Raw genomic sequence first — 17,136 nt, forward strand, 5'->3', positions numbered from 1 at the left:
ATCAAGTTGCATATCAATATAGTATTGCGTAGGGTCACTAGGGGTGTCATCCAATTGATGTTTTTCCATTTGTTTGAGAAAATTAAAATGAAAAAAGAAAATTAATGTTGACATAAACAGAGCTCATTAATTTGTCATAGACCCCGCCACCTGTCTGTCGGTTTGGACTCGATCATGTTTTTGTTCTACCTGCCACCAAACTCGAGGATTTCAAGTTTAGAAAGTGCTCATTTGTTACTGACCATCAACACTAGTGTTTGACCAGCCATTGTTCTCTAATGAGCTGTTGGATTTTGTTGGCTACATTGGACAAGTTGCAATTTATTGTATCCGCTCTTGATGATAGGTTTTTGGTGTAGATAGAAATTAAACCTCAAATCTCTTATTTAACTATAAGAAATTTTAACCTACAACCATTATAAACTCATTATGTCTACACATTTTTTTCCTTGTCAATGAAGCCACATGTAGTTTCAATGGGAGAGAATGAACCATGACAAAAGCACAAATTCGAAACACAAGCCTGCATGCATTCAATGACACGATTAAGACAATGCCAATTGCCAAAGACTACTCTATGAAAGATAGAAGAGTATGGTGGTGATAGGGGTCCCATGCTTCACTCCTCCCAGCTGTCACAATTCAAACACATCTATGGACTATTTAGATACAATTTATTTGTTGAAAATTGAAAACTTATTGCTGAAAACACTGTAGTAAAATATTTTTTCAAAAGAAAAATACTGTTCACGCGTTTTTGTGCATTGGCTGGTCCATGAACAGTGCCATGGGACCAGCCAAAAAACGCAAACACAGTTTCAACGCGCAAAACTCGACTCCCAAACACACGCCTAGTGTGTGTTTAGCTCCAGCTTAAAAAGTTAGTTTATTTTACTATTCAGTTTATTTTTAGTATTGTTTATGAGTTTCACTGAATTTTTAATACTATTCATAGGTTCACTATACTAATTCAGTTAATTTTTACTTTTATATACATTACTTTCAGTAAAAATTTTTTAACTACAACAAAATAAACTGATTACAAACAAACCTTACTCTTACGTCATGTTCGGTCTTTCCAAAATCCAAACCATTTGAGGGTGAAATACGTATATTTGAAGTATGAACATAGCCAGTTGAAACACACTTTCCCATAATCTGTCTCTCTCACACGTGGGATCTCTATCAACCTTAAAGCACCAATTTGAAAAGTCACACAACCCGAACCCCCTCATACGTGGCAGCATCGCCACGTCACCACATTGGTAACGTATAAAATTCGAAAAAGCATATTCAAAATTTTACCCAATCCCAACGGTCGGATACTCTGACTCAACTGCAATCATAGCCGTTAGATCCTTGATCATGCTCGACCTTTAACATTTAATATCCGAAACATAAGCCCCCATCTCTCTCTCTCTCTCTCTATCTCTAAAACTACACAGTAAAATATTTGCGTATTTTTTACAGAAACCGTCCAAAGGACACACAGACACAGACACTGACATCTCCTTCCATTAGAGAGAGAGAGAGAGAGAGAGAGTGATTGAAGAAAGTTTGATTTTTGAATTTGATTGAGAATGTCATATAGTCATTGATATAGTCTATTGTATCTCTGTGTCTTATTGTGGTAAAAGTCGAATACTTTAGTGGGGTTTTTCAAATTTGAGGGCTTCTTAACTCAAGAGTTTGAAGATTCTTTCTATATTATTCAGGGGTTTTTGTTTTTTGGTTTTTTTCAAATGGTTTCGACCGTTTGATGTCTGTTTCTTCGTTAGAAACAAAAATGAACTCTGGGTATTTCTGATTCTGAGAAACTGTCTTCTGGGTCAGTAGTGTCTTTTGAAAGTGAGAGTGAGAAGGAGTTTTTGAATATACTTATTTTGTTTGATTGCTGTAATTGGAAGCAAATCTTGGTTTTCAGTTTATTAGAGAGAGAAAGAGAGAGAGAGATTTGAAGATCAAGATATAGTCGGTAGCTGATTCTTAAAAGCATTTCTAAGTTATAGCTTTGAGAGAGAGAGGTTTGAAGAAGAAGCTATAGTGGGTTGCTTTCTGGGTATAAAGGGACAAGGTTCTGAGTTTCTGAGACTTAAAGGTTGGTTCTTCAGGTTGTTTTTGCTTGCTTTCATTGATGCCTACTTCAGGAAAAAAGTGATTTTGTTTTCTTTTTTTCCCTTTTCCTTTGTTTAATTTGCTTTCTGATCACTATAGATTGCGAATCATTGTTCTTTTTCTTCCTTACTTGTTCTTACAGAATAGTGAGGCACTTTTTGGTGGCTGTTAATGGGCAAATCCTCTGAAAGTTAAGAGAAGTCAAATAAATTCGAGGTAAAATAATAAATAAAAAAAAATACTAGATTTCTTATTATTTGCTTTGAATTTTCTTGACATTTTTTGTGGGTTTGGTCCATTTTGAATAAATTTAATTACACTCTATAATACAACTGGAATCTGTAGATAGGGACTCCTACCTTCTCTTCAAAGGAAAGTCTCTCTCTCTCTCTCTCAACTCGAAAGCTCCATTTGTAAGGAGAAAATTGTAAATTACAGCTAATAAATCCAACTTTTGCCTAACTACCCAACAATCTTGTCCATTGAATATAGCTCAGAGTCAAATTACAAAGACTCAGTAGAGAAATCTGATATCATACTCACGGTTATCTTTGGTTGAAAAGTAAAGTTTCAGCTCTAGTCCGTACTGACCAAAATAGCCTTCAGAAACCATTATAATACTCTTTTGCTATATAGAATGGAAGTGGTTTTTTACTTCATAAAAAGTGAAAGGGTTATTTATAGGTATTTGCAGTTGAGAGAAATAATCTGCCGACGACTTCTTATTAATTGGACGGTATTGGTTTAGCAGTTAAAAAGTAACTCCTTTCATTTTCATCAACAACATATTAAAAAATCATATAAAAAATCATATCATTTGTGTGAGTACTGTACTTTGTTTAATATGAAAATCTAAATTAGCATTAAATGAACACCTGCTAAAGCAGGTAAGGACTAGTGGGGCATCTTTAGGTACTTTGATTTAGTTGGTAAGGTCTAGTTTTCAGCAAAAACAAGCTTTGTGTGATCATACAAGATTCTGGAAACACTTGATGTTAACCCATTTGTTCTTTATTATGGTTTTTTTTTGGTTTTAATCCCCTTTTTTTGTTTTATTGTAGACTTAAATTATAATTCATGTGTACATGATTGTAACTGCTCCACTGCCATATAATTTTCTATCCAAATATCATTTCCTTTTAATGTTTTCTCATCTGGGTTGTTAGCTAAGGCCTTGGTTTTTCTCTGCATTCCATTTGTCACAGCTCCTGCATCAAATTTGGTCTAAACCAATATTGAAGTCATGGTGGAAGATAGTGGAACTGAGGTTTTGGCTAATATCCAGTCAGCTGAAGAGTGGTTACCCCATGCCCAAGAGCTGGTTCCAGTGGCACTTAGTAAGGCCAGGGAGGTGAAGGGATTTCCTGGTAGGTGGAAGATGATAATATCAAAACTGGAGCAGATTCCATTGCGTTTGTCGGACTTGTCAAGCCACCCTTTCTTCTTAAAGAATGCACTTTGTAAGGAGCAATTGCAGGCTGTGTCAAAGACATTGAAGGAAGCTATTGAATTGGCTGAATTATGCGGTGGGGAGAAGTATGAAGGGAAGCTTCGGATGCAGAGTGATTTGGATGCTATGTCAGGGAAATTGGACTTGAATTTGAGGGATTGTGGGCTTTTGATCAAGACTGGGGTGCTTGGTGAGGCTACTTTGCCATTGTCTATGGTTGGTTCTTCAGATGAACCAGAGGCTACAAATCATGGCAATATAAGAGAATTGCTTGCTCGGCTTCAGATCGGGCACTTGGAAGCTAAGCATAGAGCTTTAGATAGCCTTGTTGAGGCTATGAAGGAGGATGAAAAGAATGTTTTGGCTGTTCTGGGGCGGAGCAATATTGCTGCTCTAGTGCAATTACTTACAGCAACATCTCCTCGCATCCGGGAGAAGACCGTTACTGTAATTTGCTCGCTTGCAGAATCAGGGAGTTGTGAGAATTGGCTTGTTTCAGAAGGTGTTTTGCCACCTCTGATTAGGCTTGTTGAGTCAGGTAGCGCAGTGGGTAAAGAAAAGGCTACAATTTCACTCCAGAGATTGTCAATGTCTGCTGAAACTGCTCGTGCTATTGTTGGGCATGGGGGGGTTCGTCCGCTGATTGAGATCTGTCGGACTGGTGATTCTGTTTCACAGGCTGCATCTGCTAGTACTTTGAAGAATATATCCGCTGTGCCAGAGGTGAGACAAACTCTAGCTGAAGAAGGGATTGTAAGAGTAATGATCAATCTGCTTGATTGTGGGATTTTGTTGGGATCTAAAGAATATGCAGCAGAGTGCTTGCAGAATCTCACTGCTAGTAATGACAATTTAAAAAGGTCTGTTATTTCAGAGGGTGGAATTCGGAGCCTGTTGGCTTATCTTGACGGTCCACTGCCCCAAGAATCTGCAGTTGGGGCGTTAAGGAATTTGGTTGGCTCACTTTCTATGGAGGTTTTGGTTTCTCTTGGTTTCCTGCCTCGGATGGTTCATGTGCTTAAATCTGGATCATTAGGTGCACAAGCAGCTGCTGCATCAGCAATTTGTCGTGTCTGTAGCTCAACAGAGATGAAGAAATTGATTGGTGAAGCTGGGTGCATTCCTCTACTTGTGAAGATGCTTGAGGCTAAATCAAACGGTGTTAGAGAGGTTGCTGCACAAGCAATTTCAAGCTTGATGATCCTTTCCCAGAACTGCAGAGAAGTTAAAAGGGATGATAAAAGTGTGCCTAATCTGGTCCAATTGCTTGACCCAAGTCCACAAAACACTGCAAAAAAGTATGCAGTTTCTTGCCTTTCATCTCTTTCTTCAAGTAAGAAATGTAAGAAGCTGATGATCTCATATGGAGCAATTGGCTATCTTAAGAAGCTTACAGAAATGGACATCCCAGGTGCCAAAAAGCTACTGGAGCGGTTGGAAAGAGGGAAAATAAGGAGTTTGTTCAGCAGGAAATAGAGGAAAATTGCAAGTGTCTTTTGTATAATGATGTTTTCCTTTTCTTTTTATAGTTTTTGTATGCTCGTCGTTTCATTGTCTATATGAAACAAAGTAGTAGTTCATGCTATGAACTGGAATGCGCAAGCTTGCTAATCTATTGAATCAATGTTCTATTATTTATCAAATATATATAATAGTCTCTCTATATTCCTTTTATATTTTCCTCTCTTTTGGGACAACCCTCCTGCGTCATAGTTTTGTTTTGGACTTAAAATATATTTTCCTCAACATTCTTGGAAAATATAAGTTATTGTTTGCTTCATATTTCTAACTAGTTTAGAATTATATGTGGTTTATATATTCCTCAGTCTTTGATGATTGTCTATTCAGCTTTTGTTTCTGGTACAGTATCTGAATCTTGATGCATCAAAGGTGCATTAGCATCTTAATCTAGGTAAGGTTTGAAGGACTTTATGATATATATTAGGTTTTTCATGTGGTTTTAAAGTTCTGTTGTATTTATGATATATTATTCAGCTATTGTGATGGTAGGTATAAACGATTTGAGCATGACTGCTGTGTTATTTTTTTAAAGGCTGCATTACACAGTGCGTCTAAATTTGCTTTTAGTGTTTATACCTGCCACCACTAGGGAACTCAATGCTTCAACATGCTGCTTTGAGCATCCTTCAAATTTAAGATAAACATGTTATCACTTCTCAACTAAAAGTTTTTCCACAAGGGTTGCTAGGATTCCACTCACATGGAATTATTTTCAGCATTTTTTGAAAGACGGCTTTACATTTCTTATGGAACTCCTAGACGGCTTTACATTCCACTCACTACTATTTTATTGTGGAAATCATTGCCAATATTTTGCAAAGTGAATTGGCATTTTATTACATGGATTATAACATACATAAATCAGAAAGGATAAAAAAAAATCCTCATGTTTTCACTGCAGAAGTTGATATTTATTGTAGAAGTGCCGCTGCTGGTGCGTACTTTGTAAAGAAACCATAATTAGTGATTCATTTCTGTAAATTCGGATTCATTTCTTGCTGCTGGTGGCTACAGTTTCACATGTATCCATCTGTGTACACTTTTTCATGTACTGTGATTGGGACTTGAGAGTTGGCTATTTCTGACACAATGTAGTTATACTGCTCCATTTTTTATCACATGTACCTCCCTGAGTTCAATCTTCCCACCAGGCCACCACCATAATAATTTGCTGTTCAAATTGATTGAATCACATGTGACTAATATTACAACCATAATAACAACAACATAAAACTTGGATAAATTACGAATTTGGTCATCAACCTCTAAGTTGTGAGTCAAATTAGTTCCTAATGTTTAAAATTTGTTAGTTTAATTCCTAATATTTTGGTATTATGTCAAAATGGTCTCTAATCTTTTAGTAACTCATAAATTATCTTCTTTTTAATTTTATTTTTAATTTTTTTTCTTTTTTGGGTCTGCAACATGTCCAAATGTTTGGTTCAATAAACAAAGAAGTAAATTTTTGTCTCACCTTTGGTAAATAAAGTTACTGGAAATTATGGAGACTTCAAAAAATAATTTTGAGTTGTTTATACACTAGTGACATATTTTCTCTAGTTGAGTTATGATATTCTAATCGGTGATTTCAGGTCTTTTCCATTTATTAAAGTAGAAACAATGTATATAATGCTAGGGGAAAATTGCAAACTAACACCAATCGCTAAACAATTTCATTAGTTAGTAATGTTTCCAAAATATTTAGGAAACTAGCATCTCGAGTACAAGAAACTCGATTTTGCAAAGAACTCGAGCTTAATAGACTCTATTTTGCCAAGAACTCAGCCTAAGGAATTAGAGGAAAACGAGAGAAAAAGAGGGAAAACAAAACTTTCACCTAAGGAATCACGCGTTCATGGGTTTAGTTAGAGCTTGGGTTCGTGGGTTTTGTCGCCTGGGTTCGTGGGTTCGCCACCTGAGTACGTGGGTTCGCTGCTGGATTCACCGCCTGGGTTCGTGGTTTCTGTTTTGATCTCTTGCTCCGTGTGGTTTCTGCTTTGATCTATTGCTTGTGTTTGTGTTTTTGTTGTTTCAAAGGGAGAAGAGGGAGGCTTTCACCTTTTTTGTCGTGAAACTCGAGTGTTAAGGACTCGATTTTCATAGATATCAATTCCTTTATATCCATTTGTTACAATGAACTCAACTCGATTATACTGGAGATGTTAGTTTCCTAAATGGTTTGAAAATGTTGCTAACTAACGAAATTGTTTGATGATTGGTGTTAGTTTGCAATTTTTCCCTATAATGCTATATCATTTAAATCATAAGTGAATGTGACATTATGCATACTTTCCAGTCCATGAAAAACTAAATCTTTATTAGGAAATGGTCCCTCTCCATTTTAAACTTCTCTTTGTAATGTAACTCATTCCATTCCTGATTACCATGACAAGGGACAGCAATGAGAATTTGGAGTAGAACAAATTTTCTTCCCTATTTTGCTATTTCTTCTTTGGAAACACAGCCTATGAATCTAACACTAACTAGGAATGCTGCCAAAACTCTATCTACTAACTTTGGATATACCATTATGGCGGTTTGTCTCTTGCTTGTGGTGCTTTGCTTTACCAAGATTAGAGAAACTAAAATGATGACACCAAGGAAGATGAGTTTTTTATATGCAGCAGATACAGCACTAAGATGTCTATACCAAGTTACCAACCAGACTACCACGTTGGTAAGATTTTGCTTTAACCATCTGTCAGTGTCATGCATGTGCTGCTGCAACATAGTTTACCTTTTTGTGACCGAATCAATGTTTTGAAGATTATACTTAAACTGCACGATTAGCCTTTTAAAGATCGCTTTGAAAACTTTGTCGCAATTTTCTGGTGTTAAGTCTACTAGACTACAACTTTCCAAAAGTAGTACAATATAAAATAAAAGTGATCGACTTTTTGTTAAGTTCTTATAATATTTCATCTAAAAAAAAAGTTCTTATAATATTATCACATAAACTTTTGAAGGTTGATATTTTTCCACATTATTATTCTAATACATTTTTTTTATTCTATATTTTTTACTTACATTCCGTTTGTTTTTAAGTTAACGTTTTTTTTAAAATGAGTAATTTTTTAAAAAGTATTTTCTAGAAAATTATATCATTTTTCTATATTTGATAACAATTTTAAAATGAGTTGAAAAACTATCTTTTGACTTTTCTTATTTAACTTGATTTGAGATAAAGTAGTTTTCAAGAAAATTTTGTAAAAAATACCTTTTAAAAAAATAAGTCATACTTTTAATAGGGATTTATGTGACTATAGATAGTTTTCATTTGACCTATTTTTTTATACTATAAAACACTGGAAAGTGCAAAAACTATCTCCACACACACATACTCATTTTAGAAATTAAAAAAAAAGAGTTTAAATTCATATATTTAGTCCATTCATTATAATATTGCCACATAAGATTTTCTTTAAATGGTAAAATAGAAAGTTTCATATATAATACAATTATAATATATATGTTAATAATTACCATAATTATTAATCTTTATAATTAGAAAAATAAAATAAAAAATGAGAATATATATATGTAAGTGCACAATTGCACCTGGCCCCAAGAACAGTTACGGGCCCAGGCCCAATGAGCCTTAAACAATATGAATTTGTAGAGTGTGGGCTTGAAACCCAGGTTAGAAGTATGTGGGGATTAAATGACAAACTAAGGATTTCGAATACTTGGAAACAATAAGGAATATTGTCAATTGGCCTCCTCGGACGTAAGCCGAGAGCTGTTCTTATATTATATCCCTTTCTTAGTCTTTTCTTTCTTTTTTGGTTACAAAAAGTCCTCCCTTTTTCTCTTCCAGGTTTTTCCTTAAATACTCCTCTTTTGAACACTTTGTACACGTGTTGCCCCATCTCCCCCTTAGACTAGATATTTCTTTTCTCAGTGCCTTTGAATAGTAACCGGAAGTTTCTCTTCCACTGTTCAGGTGTCACTTCCCCATAAATGCGGCCAGGGTGGTAGGTGCAGGGTTTTTAATGTGGAGGTAGCAGCCTTTATCTTTGACATTTCTTCAACACCGGTGCTTCTGGGGCGTTCTAGGGTTCACCCCTTTTAACCATTGGCCTTAACTCTGTCATCCCCTAACCTTTACTATGAAATCCCGAGTTCTTCGGTGCTCATCCGAGGGTAAGTTCGCCCTCGGCTGGATCCTCGGCGTATGGGCCGACCCATAGTACTAACAATTTCTAAACCCAGGATCAGGTCGGCCTTCCTTAACACGGCCCAAAAGGCCCACGTTCCCATCAGGATCTTTTTTCCCCCCCACAATATATATATTTATATATATATAGGAAGTGACAATATCGTATTTTGATGAACTTTCATGCAATGCATGAGTTACTAACTAGTTGATTGCATGAGTTACCAAATTTCGCAACTTCTTAGTTACCACTTAACAACCACGACATCATGCAGACAATTCAAATGCTAGTATAAAATAAGAGTTGGGTAGTGGTAGCGACTTTGATATAATTTCATATTTATATACATAATAAAAAAGAGAAAATGTTTCTCAAAAAAAAAAAAAAAGAGAAAATAAATTTTAAATATAATATATATATTTTTTCTATTATATTTTAGAATAAAAAAATATTTTTCACTTTGTAAAGTTAGTTCAATATAAATTAAAGGGAGTAATTACACTCCATTTCCTTGAAGTTTTAGGTATTGACACTCCACTTTAAACCTGGAAAAAGAAAACACTCACCTCTCTTGAAGTTCAAAGATATTAATACTCGATCCTTCTTTTCTGTTTATATTAGTAACAGAATATTTTCTATAATAATTTCTTTACAAAAATTTAACCATGGTTAGTAAAAAAAAAAAGGGTTGATAAATTTAGAATAAAAATGCAAAATTTATCAAGTACCAAAACATTTACAATTACAAATCTCTCCATAACTCATTAAAAAAAGAAAAAAGAAAAAGCAAAATTTATACTTAATATTTTAAAATACACTTTAATTAAAAATTTAAAACAATGAATCTTAATTCTAAAATGGAGGATAATTTTTGAAACCTAAGCTTAAGCAAAGAGCAGGTTAGTACACAAACATTTTTAATAATCATTTAACAAAGTTTAGTCAATCAAATGTTAAGGGGGGGAATATTTTTTCACTTCAAGTTTGGGATGGAGAGTCATTTCTCTAAACAAGAGTATAATTTCCCCTAAATTAAATAACTTTCTTAATTTATGACATCATATTTGAAAAGTCAACTATAATGTCATATGTTTTATTTGAGTCTAAATTAAGAAATGAGTTTAAAGTGTAATTCCACCATAAAATTCTTAAAATTTTAGCAATTCATTACTAATATAAGTAATCTATATTTGATCACTATCAAAATTTTGAAAATATATCAGTTAATATTATTTTAATATCTAAAATAAGAAAAGTAATTTTGGAAAATTACTATATATACATAGTTTTTTTAAATTTTTTGCGTGGATGGAACATGGAGGAGTATATATTTGTGGGGTTTGGCTTTTTGTCTTTTTTAACGTTTTTAAAAAATAAAAATATATGAGTAATGTTGCATTTATAATATTTTCATAATAAATTCTAGGAATAAGCTATTATTGGTGGTAGAAAAAGTAATTTCACTGATGAGCCAGATTAGAATTAGTCAAAATTTGTCATCTAAGATCTGTTGTGAAACTATTGTGATAATATTGTGGACATAATCATATTCTTTTATACAAACTATAAAGATCTAAGAGAGTTACTAAATATTGTGGACATAAATTTTTTTTACAAACCATATATATCTAAGAGAGTTACTACCTACACAATAAATTCTAAGTGGTAAGTTCTTACTAGTTCTATTTTGAACCCACTACTAAAACTACTTTTTTATCCATCAAACAATATTAACATATCATAATGTCATGTAGTGTAATGTAAATAACATTTTTTTTTTGAAAGAATTTTAACTTATAACGTTCGCTCTTAATGATAACTCTTTATCATCAGATTAAGACACCAATCGATTTTTAGTATAGCTAGATATTGAAGTCCGAATCTCTTGTTCAACTATTGAGCTAACAGGAATCTATAACATCATTTTATTTATATATATATTTAATGATGAAACCTTGGAATTAATTTTGCAAGCCCCCTCTTAGGCCACCTCATTAATGAAGAGGTTAGAAAAGGAACTTATTAATTCTAATTTAGAACTTACTATTTATTTTTTATTCTAAGCTAATTACTTATCATCATTAAAATAACTTTTTTTATCCTCAATTTACCATCTAAAATTTATTATAAAAATAGTGCGAACATATTGTATTTGTTCCTTCTCAAAATATAGATATAAAATTTGGGTTTTATAAGGATTCAAGGATTAGATTGGGTTTAAGTAAAAGAAAAAAAGAAAGAAAAATCGATTGGGCTTGTGTCCGAGACCGAACACATCCTATTGTATAGACGCAATTTGCAAACTTTGTCCAAACTTGGAACTGAACATTCTTTTGAGAAACATAACTTTGGAACAGAACATAAACTTTGGAGTTTCATTTTGTTTCAACGACTTTGGATAAGCCACATTAACACGCACGCCCAATTACAAACTATCAATCCAAACCCTCCTTAACATTCGTGCTTGACCAAACATCTATTTCTATTGTAAATATCTCAACTCAACTCAACTCAACTCAACTCAACTCAACGGTCCAGATCAGATCCTAAGTTACAGAAACAGAAGTGACCACAGTTGATAAATCAGCACAGTTATCTGATCCTGATCATCGCAGCTTACCATAAATATATACCCGGCAAAGTTTCCTTTCACAATTGATTTTATTATTATAATCGTTTTGTTTGTTTGTACCGGGAATCAAGAGGACCAAACAAGCCCTTATCAGAGCCTAATCATAGACGGGAGCTAAAGACAGAGAGGGCGAGAGATAACTGTTATTGCCCTTTTCAAGGCCAATTCATCTGGCACTTCCTTCGGTACTATTCTCTCTCTCTTTCTGCCTGTATATATAGATTATAGAATTCACAAACCCTGATTATTTGGTCGTTGATTTTCTCTTCAGGTACGCTTTTAACAAATTTTGTATAGAGGGTTTCAATTTTTCTGATCTGGGTATTATGTTTTTGTGGCAAAGATTTAATTTTTTCAGCTGGGTAATTTAATTTCTGTGGAAAAGACTTGATTTTGTCAGTTGGGTATTGAGTTTTTCTTGTCAAAGATTCGAATTTTTCAACCGGGTTTTTTGTTTGTTTCTAATTGGGTTCAGCTGGAATTGGGTGATTGAGATGTTTTGTGATATCCTTTTGTGTTTTATGTTCTGTTTGGCTTATGGGAGTATGGAATAATACTGAAAATTTTGAGCATGTAAGTATTAACCGTATGGTTTCCAAGTAGAAGTTAACTGTTCTAACTTCTAAGCCATAGACTCGTATAAGCCAAGGCTTCCCACTCCCCAGTGAATGAATAAAATGTTAAATTTTAGTATTTGATTTCTTCCTTTTTCCTAAGCAACCAAATAAAAGTTAAAGAATATTCCAAAGTCCGCAACAATTTGGGTCGGTCTTGGATTGAGGATTATTGCTAATATATTGTTTTTCATATTAAATTGTATATGCATAAACTAAATTGATTTTCTGATTTAAGTTATTGGATAAGAGTTGGAAGGCTTCCATTGATTTCTGAATTTGGATAAGCACAAATGTTTCTGTAGTGGGTTGTTTTAGTTATTCCTCTGTGGAAAGATGGTGTTGGGAGTTACCTTTCTGCAAACCCAGAGGGTTTTAGCTATGAAACAAGACCTAAGAATGGGTGGAGGAAGTGCCATTGGAGCCAGAGCTCATTGGCAAACCTAATAGCCTGTTGTTTATGCATTACTGTAGTATTCATGCGAGATGCTTTTATATGGAAGTTTGAAATTCTGATTCTTAAAGTGTGATTGGAATATAGAATATATTTCTTTGCTTAATGTTTCTGTATTTCTACTTCGCGTTGACTATTATCGTTTAGGCTCTTCACCTTTACTTCTTCATGCATATTAAGTTGATTTTTTGGCTTATTATTATGCTTGTAATGCTAGAACATGACCTATTTGTGTTAGTCTTCATTTTGCTGATCACATAAATCATTCTGAGACAAGTTGATTGGGGGAAGCTTCCCCATTTGTCATGTGCCCCCAGTTTTCTTTCTGAGTGACACCTAAAGAATATGCTTCAAGTGCTCAGTTACTAGTGAAGTTGACCAGTGCCTCATTTTTGCAGGTGTGTTCAGCATAAAAGATGACTACACTGGATGCAACTAGGGCTGAACTTGCGCTTGTTGTATTATATTTGAACAAGGCAGAAACCAGGGACAAGATATGCAGGGCAATACAATATGGTTCCAAATTCTTGAGTAATGGAGAGCCTGGCACGGCCCAAAATGTTGACAAATCAACCAGCTTGGCACGGAAGGTTTTCCGTCTCTTCAAGGTTAGCATTTACAATAGGGAACAACTCTATTTATCTAATCTATTTGGAAATTTTGATTTAGTACTTCTTTTTGTAAGTCCAAGAAATTTCTTGTGTTATTTATTTTACCTATTTATTCAAAGTAAGCACTGTCTGGTATAAATGCTTGATTTGGTTCCTGGAATTAATAAGAGGGAAGAAACTATAATTCATAGAAAGGGAAGCCTATGTGTTGCATAAGTTTTTAGTACTGGAATGGAAATACAGAGATGCCTAGTGCTGTAGAAGATGTCTGATATTGATCTTGTTTTCCTGTATGTTTTAAATTTTTAATTATGGTACAACTTATCAATCACTCTTTCAATATGCAGTTTGTCAACAACTTGCATGCTCTTATCAGTCCAACTCCACAAGGAACTCCCCTTCCCCTTGTTTTGTTGGGAAAGGTATGAATGGATCGTTTGCTTTTAAGATCTTCTTCTTACTTTTCTTCTTGGTGATCCTGTCAACTTTCTGCTTAATACAGGCCAAAGATGCATTACTCTCAACTTTCTTCATTCTTGATCAAATTGTGTGGCTAGGTAGAACGGGCATCTATAAGGTACAGAGTGGAAGTTTCTTTCTTTTCTAGTTCTGTTTGATCTATATTGGTTTCTGTAAAAAATGTTTGCAAAACGAAATTAAGATGTTTGGTTTGTTGTAGAACAAGGAGCAGGCTGATCTAATTGGCCGCATATCTCTTTACTGTTGGCTGAGTTCCTCAGTTTGTACCTCGTTGGTTGAGGTTTGTTACTGTCCATTTCTTCTTAATCATTGGTCTGTATATATTGTGTTCCCCCCCCCCCCCCCCCCCCACTCCCCCCACCCCACCAAAAAAAAAAAAAAAAAAAGAAAAGAAGAAAATAATACAAAAAGTGAAAAGGCAAGTGTTTGCATAACATGTTTTGCCCTCTTCTTATATCAGGTTGGGGAGCTTGGAAGACTTTCTGCATCAATGAAGAAGTTAGAAAAGGAACTCAAGAACAGTGATAAATATCAAGTATGTTTTACCATGCTTTTTTACAATGGGTTGTCATTTTTTATTTCTTCTTTTATATTACATGTTTTTTCAATTGCCATTCTCTTTGCTGTTCAAACCTACCCACCTCCCCCTTACCCCTTGTATGCTTTGGTTCTCAATGAATGCAGGATGAGCTCTACCGGGCTAAACTTAAAAAGTCAAATGAGAGGTCTCTGGCCCTGATTAAATCAGGCATGGATACAGTTGTAGCTGTTGGGCTGCTTCAATTGGCACCCAAGAAAGTCACTCCTCGTGTAACTGGAGCCTTTGGATTTGCTAGCTCACTTATCTCCTGTTATCAGGTGCTTAACAATTTTTTTTCCATCATTCTTTATATCCCCTGTTCATTTATTTAACTCCTGCATCTGGATATATATATGGGTATGGTTAATGTGTGTCCTTAGGGCACACATTAAGCTATTTATTTATGGTAAAAATTTTTTGAGAACTGAAAAAGTTGTCATTACTTTTTTAATTCCCGAGAAACTTGTTTTCGAAAATGAATAATTATTGTGTGCCCTCAGGGCACACATTAGCAAAATCCTATATATATATATATATATATATATATATATATATATATATATATAAGTATATAAAAAAATTGGAAGGATAGAAAAAAAAAAAAAGACTTGACAATGTCTTCTGTGTGGGGAGGAGAATGGTATGATATTAGTGCTTGCATTCCCAGTAAGTAAGCTTCTCTGGAAATTATAGCTGATGTAGATTTCTGGTTTCTGCCATGCAGTTGCTTCCATCACCAGCAAAGTCCAAAGCATCGTGAAAAGAGAAAGCCTGTTCTCCTCAATGAGCATCAATGTCATTTCAATAAATATTGCGACTTCATGAGATTGAACTTGGTTTGAGCTTTAAGCAAATTTGTCAGCTAGTATAGTGATCTTTGCAATTTCACCTTAATTAGTGTCTCTACTACCACAGTTCATAGTGTTCTTTTACAATCAAGATATTATATGTTGTCCGTTATTGCAAAATGAATTTAATAATTAGCTGGCAACGACTACAAGATGATACTAAGCTTTTTGTTTATGTGGGGATATACTTTTTTTTTTTTTTTAACATATGTGGGGATATACTTGTGGTCGTACAAACTTGGACATTAATAATGCTTGATAATATGTATGCGTTTTTAACGTAGGAGGAACTAGGAAGCATCCTAGAAGTCTTCTTCATAAACAACTTAAACCAATATCAGTGAAACTTTTGAAACAAGGATATCTATGGAGTGCTATATGGATCACGATTGGATCACAGCTAGGCAACCGATGCCATAAAAACTGTACGGTGTAGGTGGCCTGAGGCTATATTTTAATTCTAAGCACTAGTATCGTGGTTGTCTAATCCTAAGTCCTAACATTTTTCTTCTCTTAACCTTATACCATCGTTTACCTGGTTGGTCATCCTCATCTAGATGTCCATAAATTGAATATGGTACCTGATGAACTCCTAATGTCACATGCACATTCTTTGAAGTTGATAGATCCATTTGTGTTTTACATGAGACAACAACTTATTTTGTGCTAAAAATGTGAACTCTTTAGGCCTCGTTTATGTCTTCAGTAGAGAATTCCAAGCAAATTAGAAAAATGAGAGTTTCTAGTTGTTACAAGAGAATCTGATCCTATAAGCCTGTACTGCTGATGGAGGGGTTGAATTTTTAGATGGGATAGATAGATGCGGTCCTGAAAATATTTTACATTGAAATAAATGGAGCGTTAATTTTTGAGAAATTACATTTTTTCAGCCTATAAACTATATTGTATTTTACACTTACCCAATTGAACTATGCACGATCGGTCTCCTAAAGTAAAACCTGTGTAACACTTTACCCTCTTCTGTTATTTTCTCAGTTAACTCTAATAGAATGTAATATTAAAAACCAGTTTACTCTTCACCGTTTGTTTTGGAGGGAGGGGTAAATTAGTCTTCTAATACTAAAATTCTGTTAGACTTAACTCCAAAACAAATGGTAGGGTGTTAAGTGTTACAAAGTTATAATTTTGGGGGCTCGTTTGTGCATTTTGATAGTTCAGGGCGCAAAGTATAAAAAAAGTTTAGTTTAGGGTTAAAAATTACAATTTCCCCTTTCTAGCTATATATCGGTTGGTTTCAATGGTTGGAGTTAGCTCGCTATAATTTAACAACTTTCAATTCTTGAAAGTTGTGTGTTAATTCTTCAGTATACTAGTTCTTATATAAGAGATGATATATATATATATATATTTTATATCTACTATCGCCATTATTATTTTCACAATATAAAAGTTGGATGTATAAAATAATTATAGTTAAGAAAACTGAATTTACCCTAGGCGTCTCTATTAGAAATACCAAATAAATGCTAATTGAACTATGACACTCTTGGCGGCGGAAATAATGAGTTAATAGGCTCTTGGCTATTAGGAACTAGCCATAAAAATATTGATCCCAATTTGGTTTGGTTGAAAAAGTGGACAAATGAAAGATTAATGAAGGAATAACATGTTTCACACGGTAAAAGGAGGAAGAAAAGTGGGTGCTTGGGTGTT

At 34.2% G+C, this 17,136-nt stretch overlaps 2 protein-coding genes across 7 annotated transcripts; both read left to right on the forward strand.

Moving 5' to 3' along the window:
* The first annotated feature begins 1,485 nt into the window (after window positions 1-1,485).
* Window positions 1,486-5,239, forward strand: LOC142641734 (uncharacterized). Of its 5 annotated transcripts, XM_075816218.1 has the most exons (3): window positions 1,486-2,098; window positions 2,258-2,331; window positions 3,321-5,239. In XM_075816218.1, the coding sequence occupies exon 3, from the start codon at window positions 3,359-3,361 to the stop codon at window positions 5,039-5,041; it is 1,683 nt and encodes a 560-aa protein (XP_075672333.1). In that variant the 5' UTR covers window positions 1,486-2,098; window positions 2,258-2,331; window positions 3,321-3,358; the 3' UTR covers window positions 5,042-5,239. The 5 variants fall into 5 exon arrangements, with proteins under 5 accessions (XP_075672333.1, XP_075672332.1, XP_075672335.1 ...); XM_075816217.1 differs by lacking the exon at window positions 2,258-2,331; XM_075816220.1 differs by lacking the exons at window positions 1,486-2,098; window positions 2,258-2,331 and adding an exon at window positions 2,779-2,851.
* A 6,321-nt stretch (window positions 5,240-11,560) lies between these two features.
* On the forward strand, window positions 11,561-15,637 carry LOC142640339 (peroxisomal membrane protein 11C). 2 transcript variants are annotated; one of them, XM_075814396.1, is made up of 8 exons: window positions 11,561-12,060; window positions 13,342-13,551; window positions 13,902-13,976; window positions 14,057-14,131; window positions 14,234-14,314; window positions 14,495-14,569; window positions 14,719-14,892; window positions 15,339-15,637. In XM_075814396.1, the coding sequence occupies exons 2-8, from the start codon at window positions 13,360-13,362 to the stop codon at window positions 15,372-15,374; spliced, it is 708 nt and encodes a 235-aa protein (XP_075670511.1). In that variant the 5' UTR covers window positions 11,561-12,060; window positions 13,342-13,359; the 3' UTR covers window positions 15,375-15,637. The 2 variants fall into 2 exon arrangements, with proteins under 2 accessions (XP_075670511.1, XP_075670512.1); XM_075814397.1 differs by having other exon boundaries at window positions 11,942-12,146.
* The last annotated feature ends 1,499 nt before the right edge of the window (window positions 15,638-17,136 follow it).

Source organism: Castanea sativa, chromosome 6 (assembly GCF_040712315.1).
Source record: "Castanea sativa cultivar Marrone di Chiusa Pesio chromosome 6, ASM4071231v1".
NCBI lineage: Eukaryota > Viridiplantae > Streptophyta > Magnoliopsida > Fagales > Fagaceae > Castanea > Castanea sativa.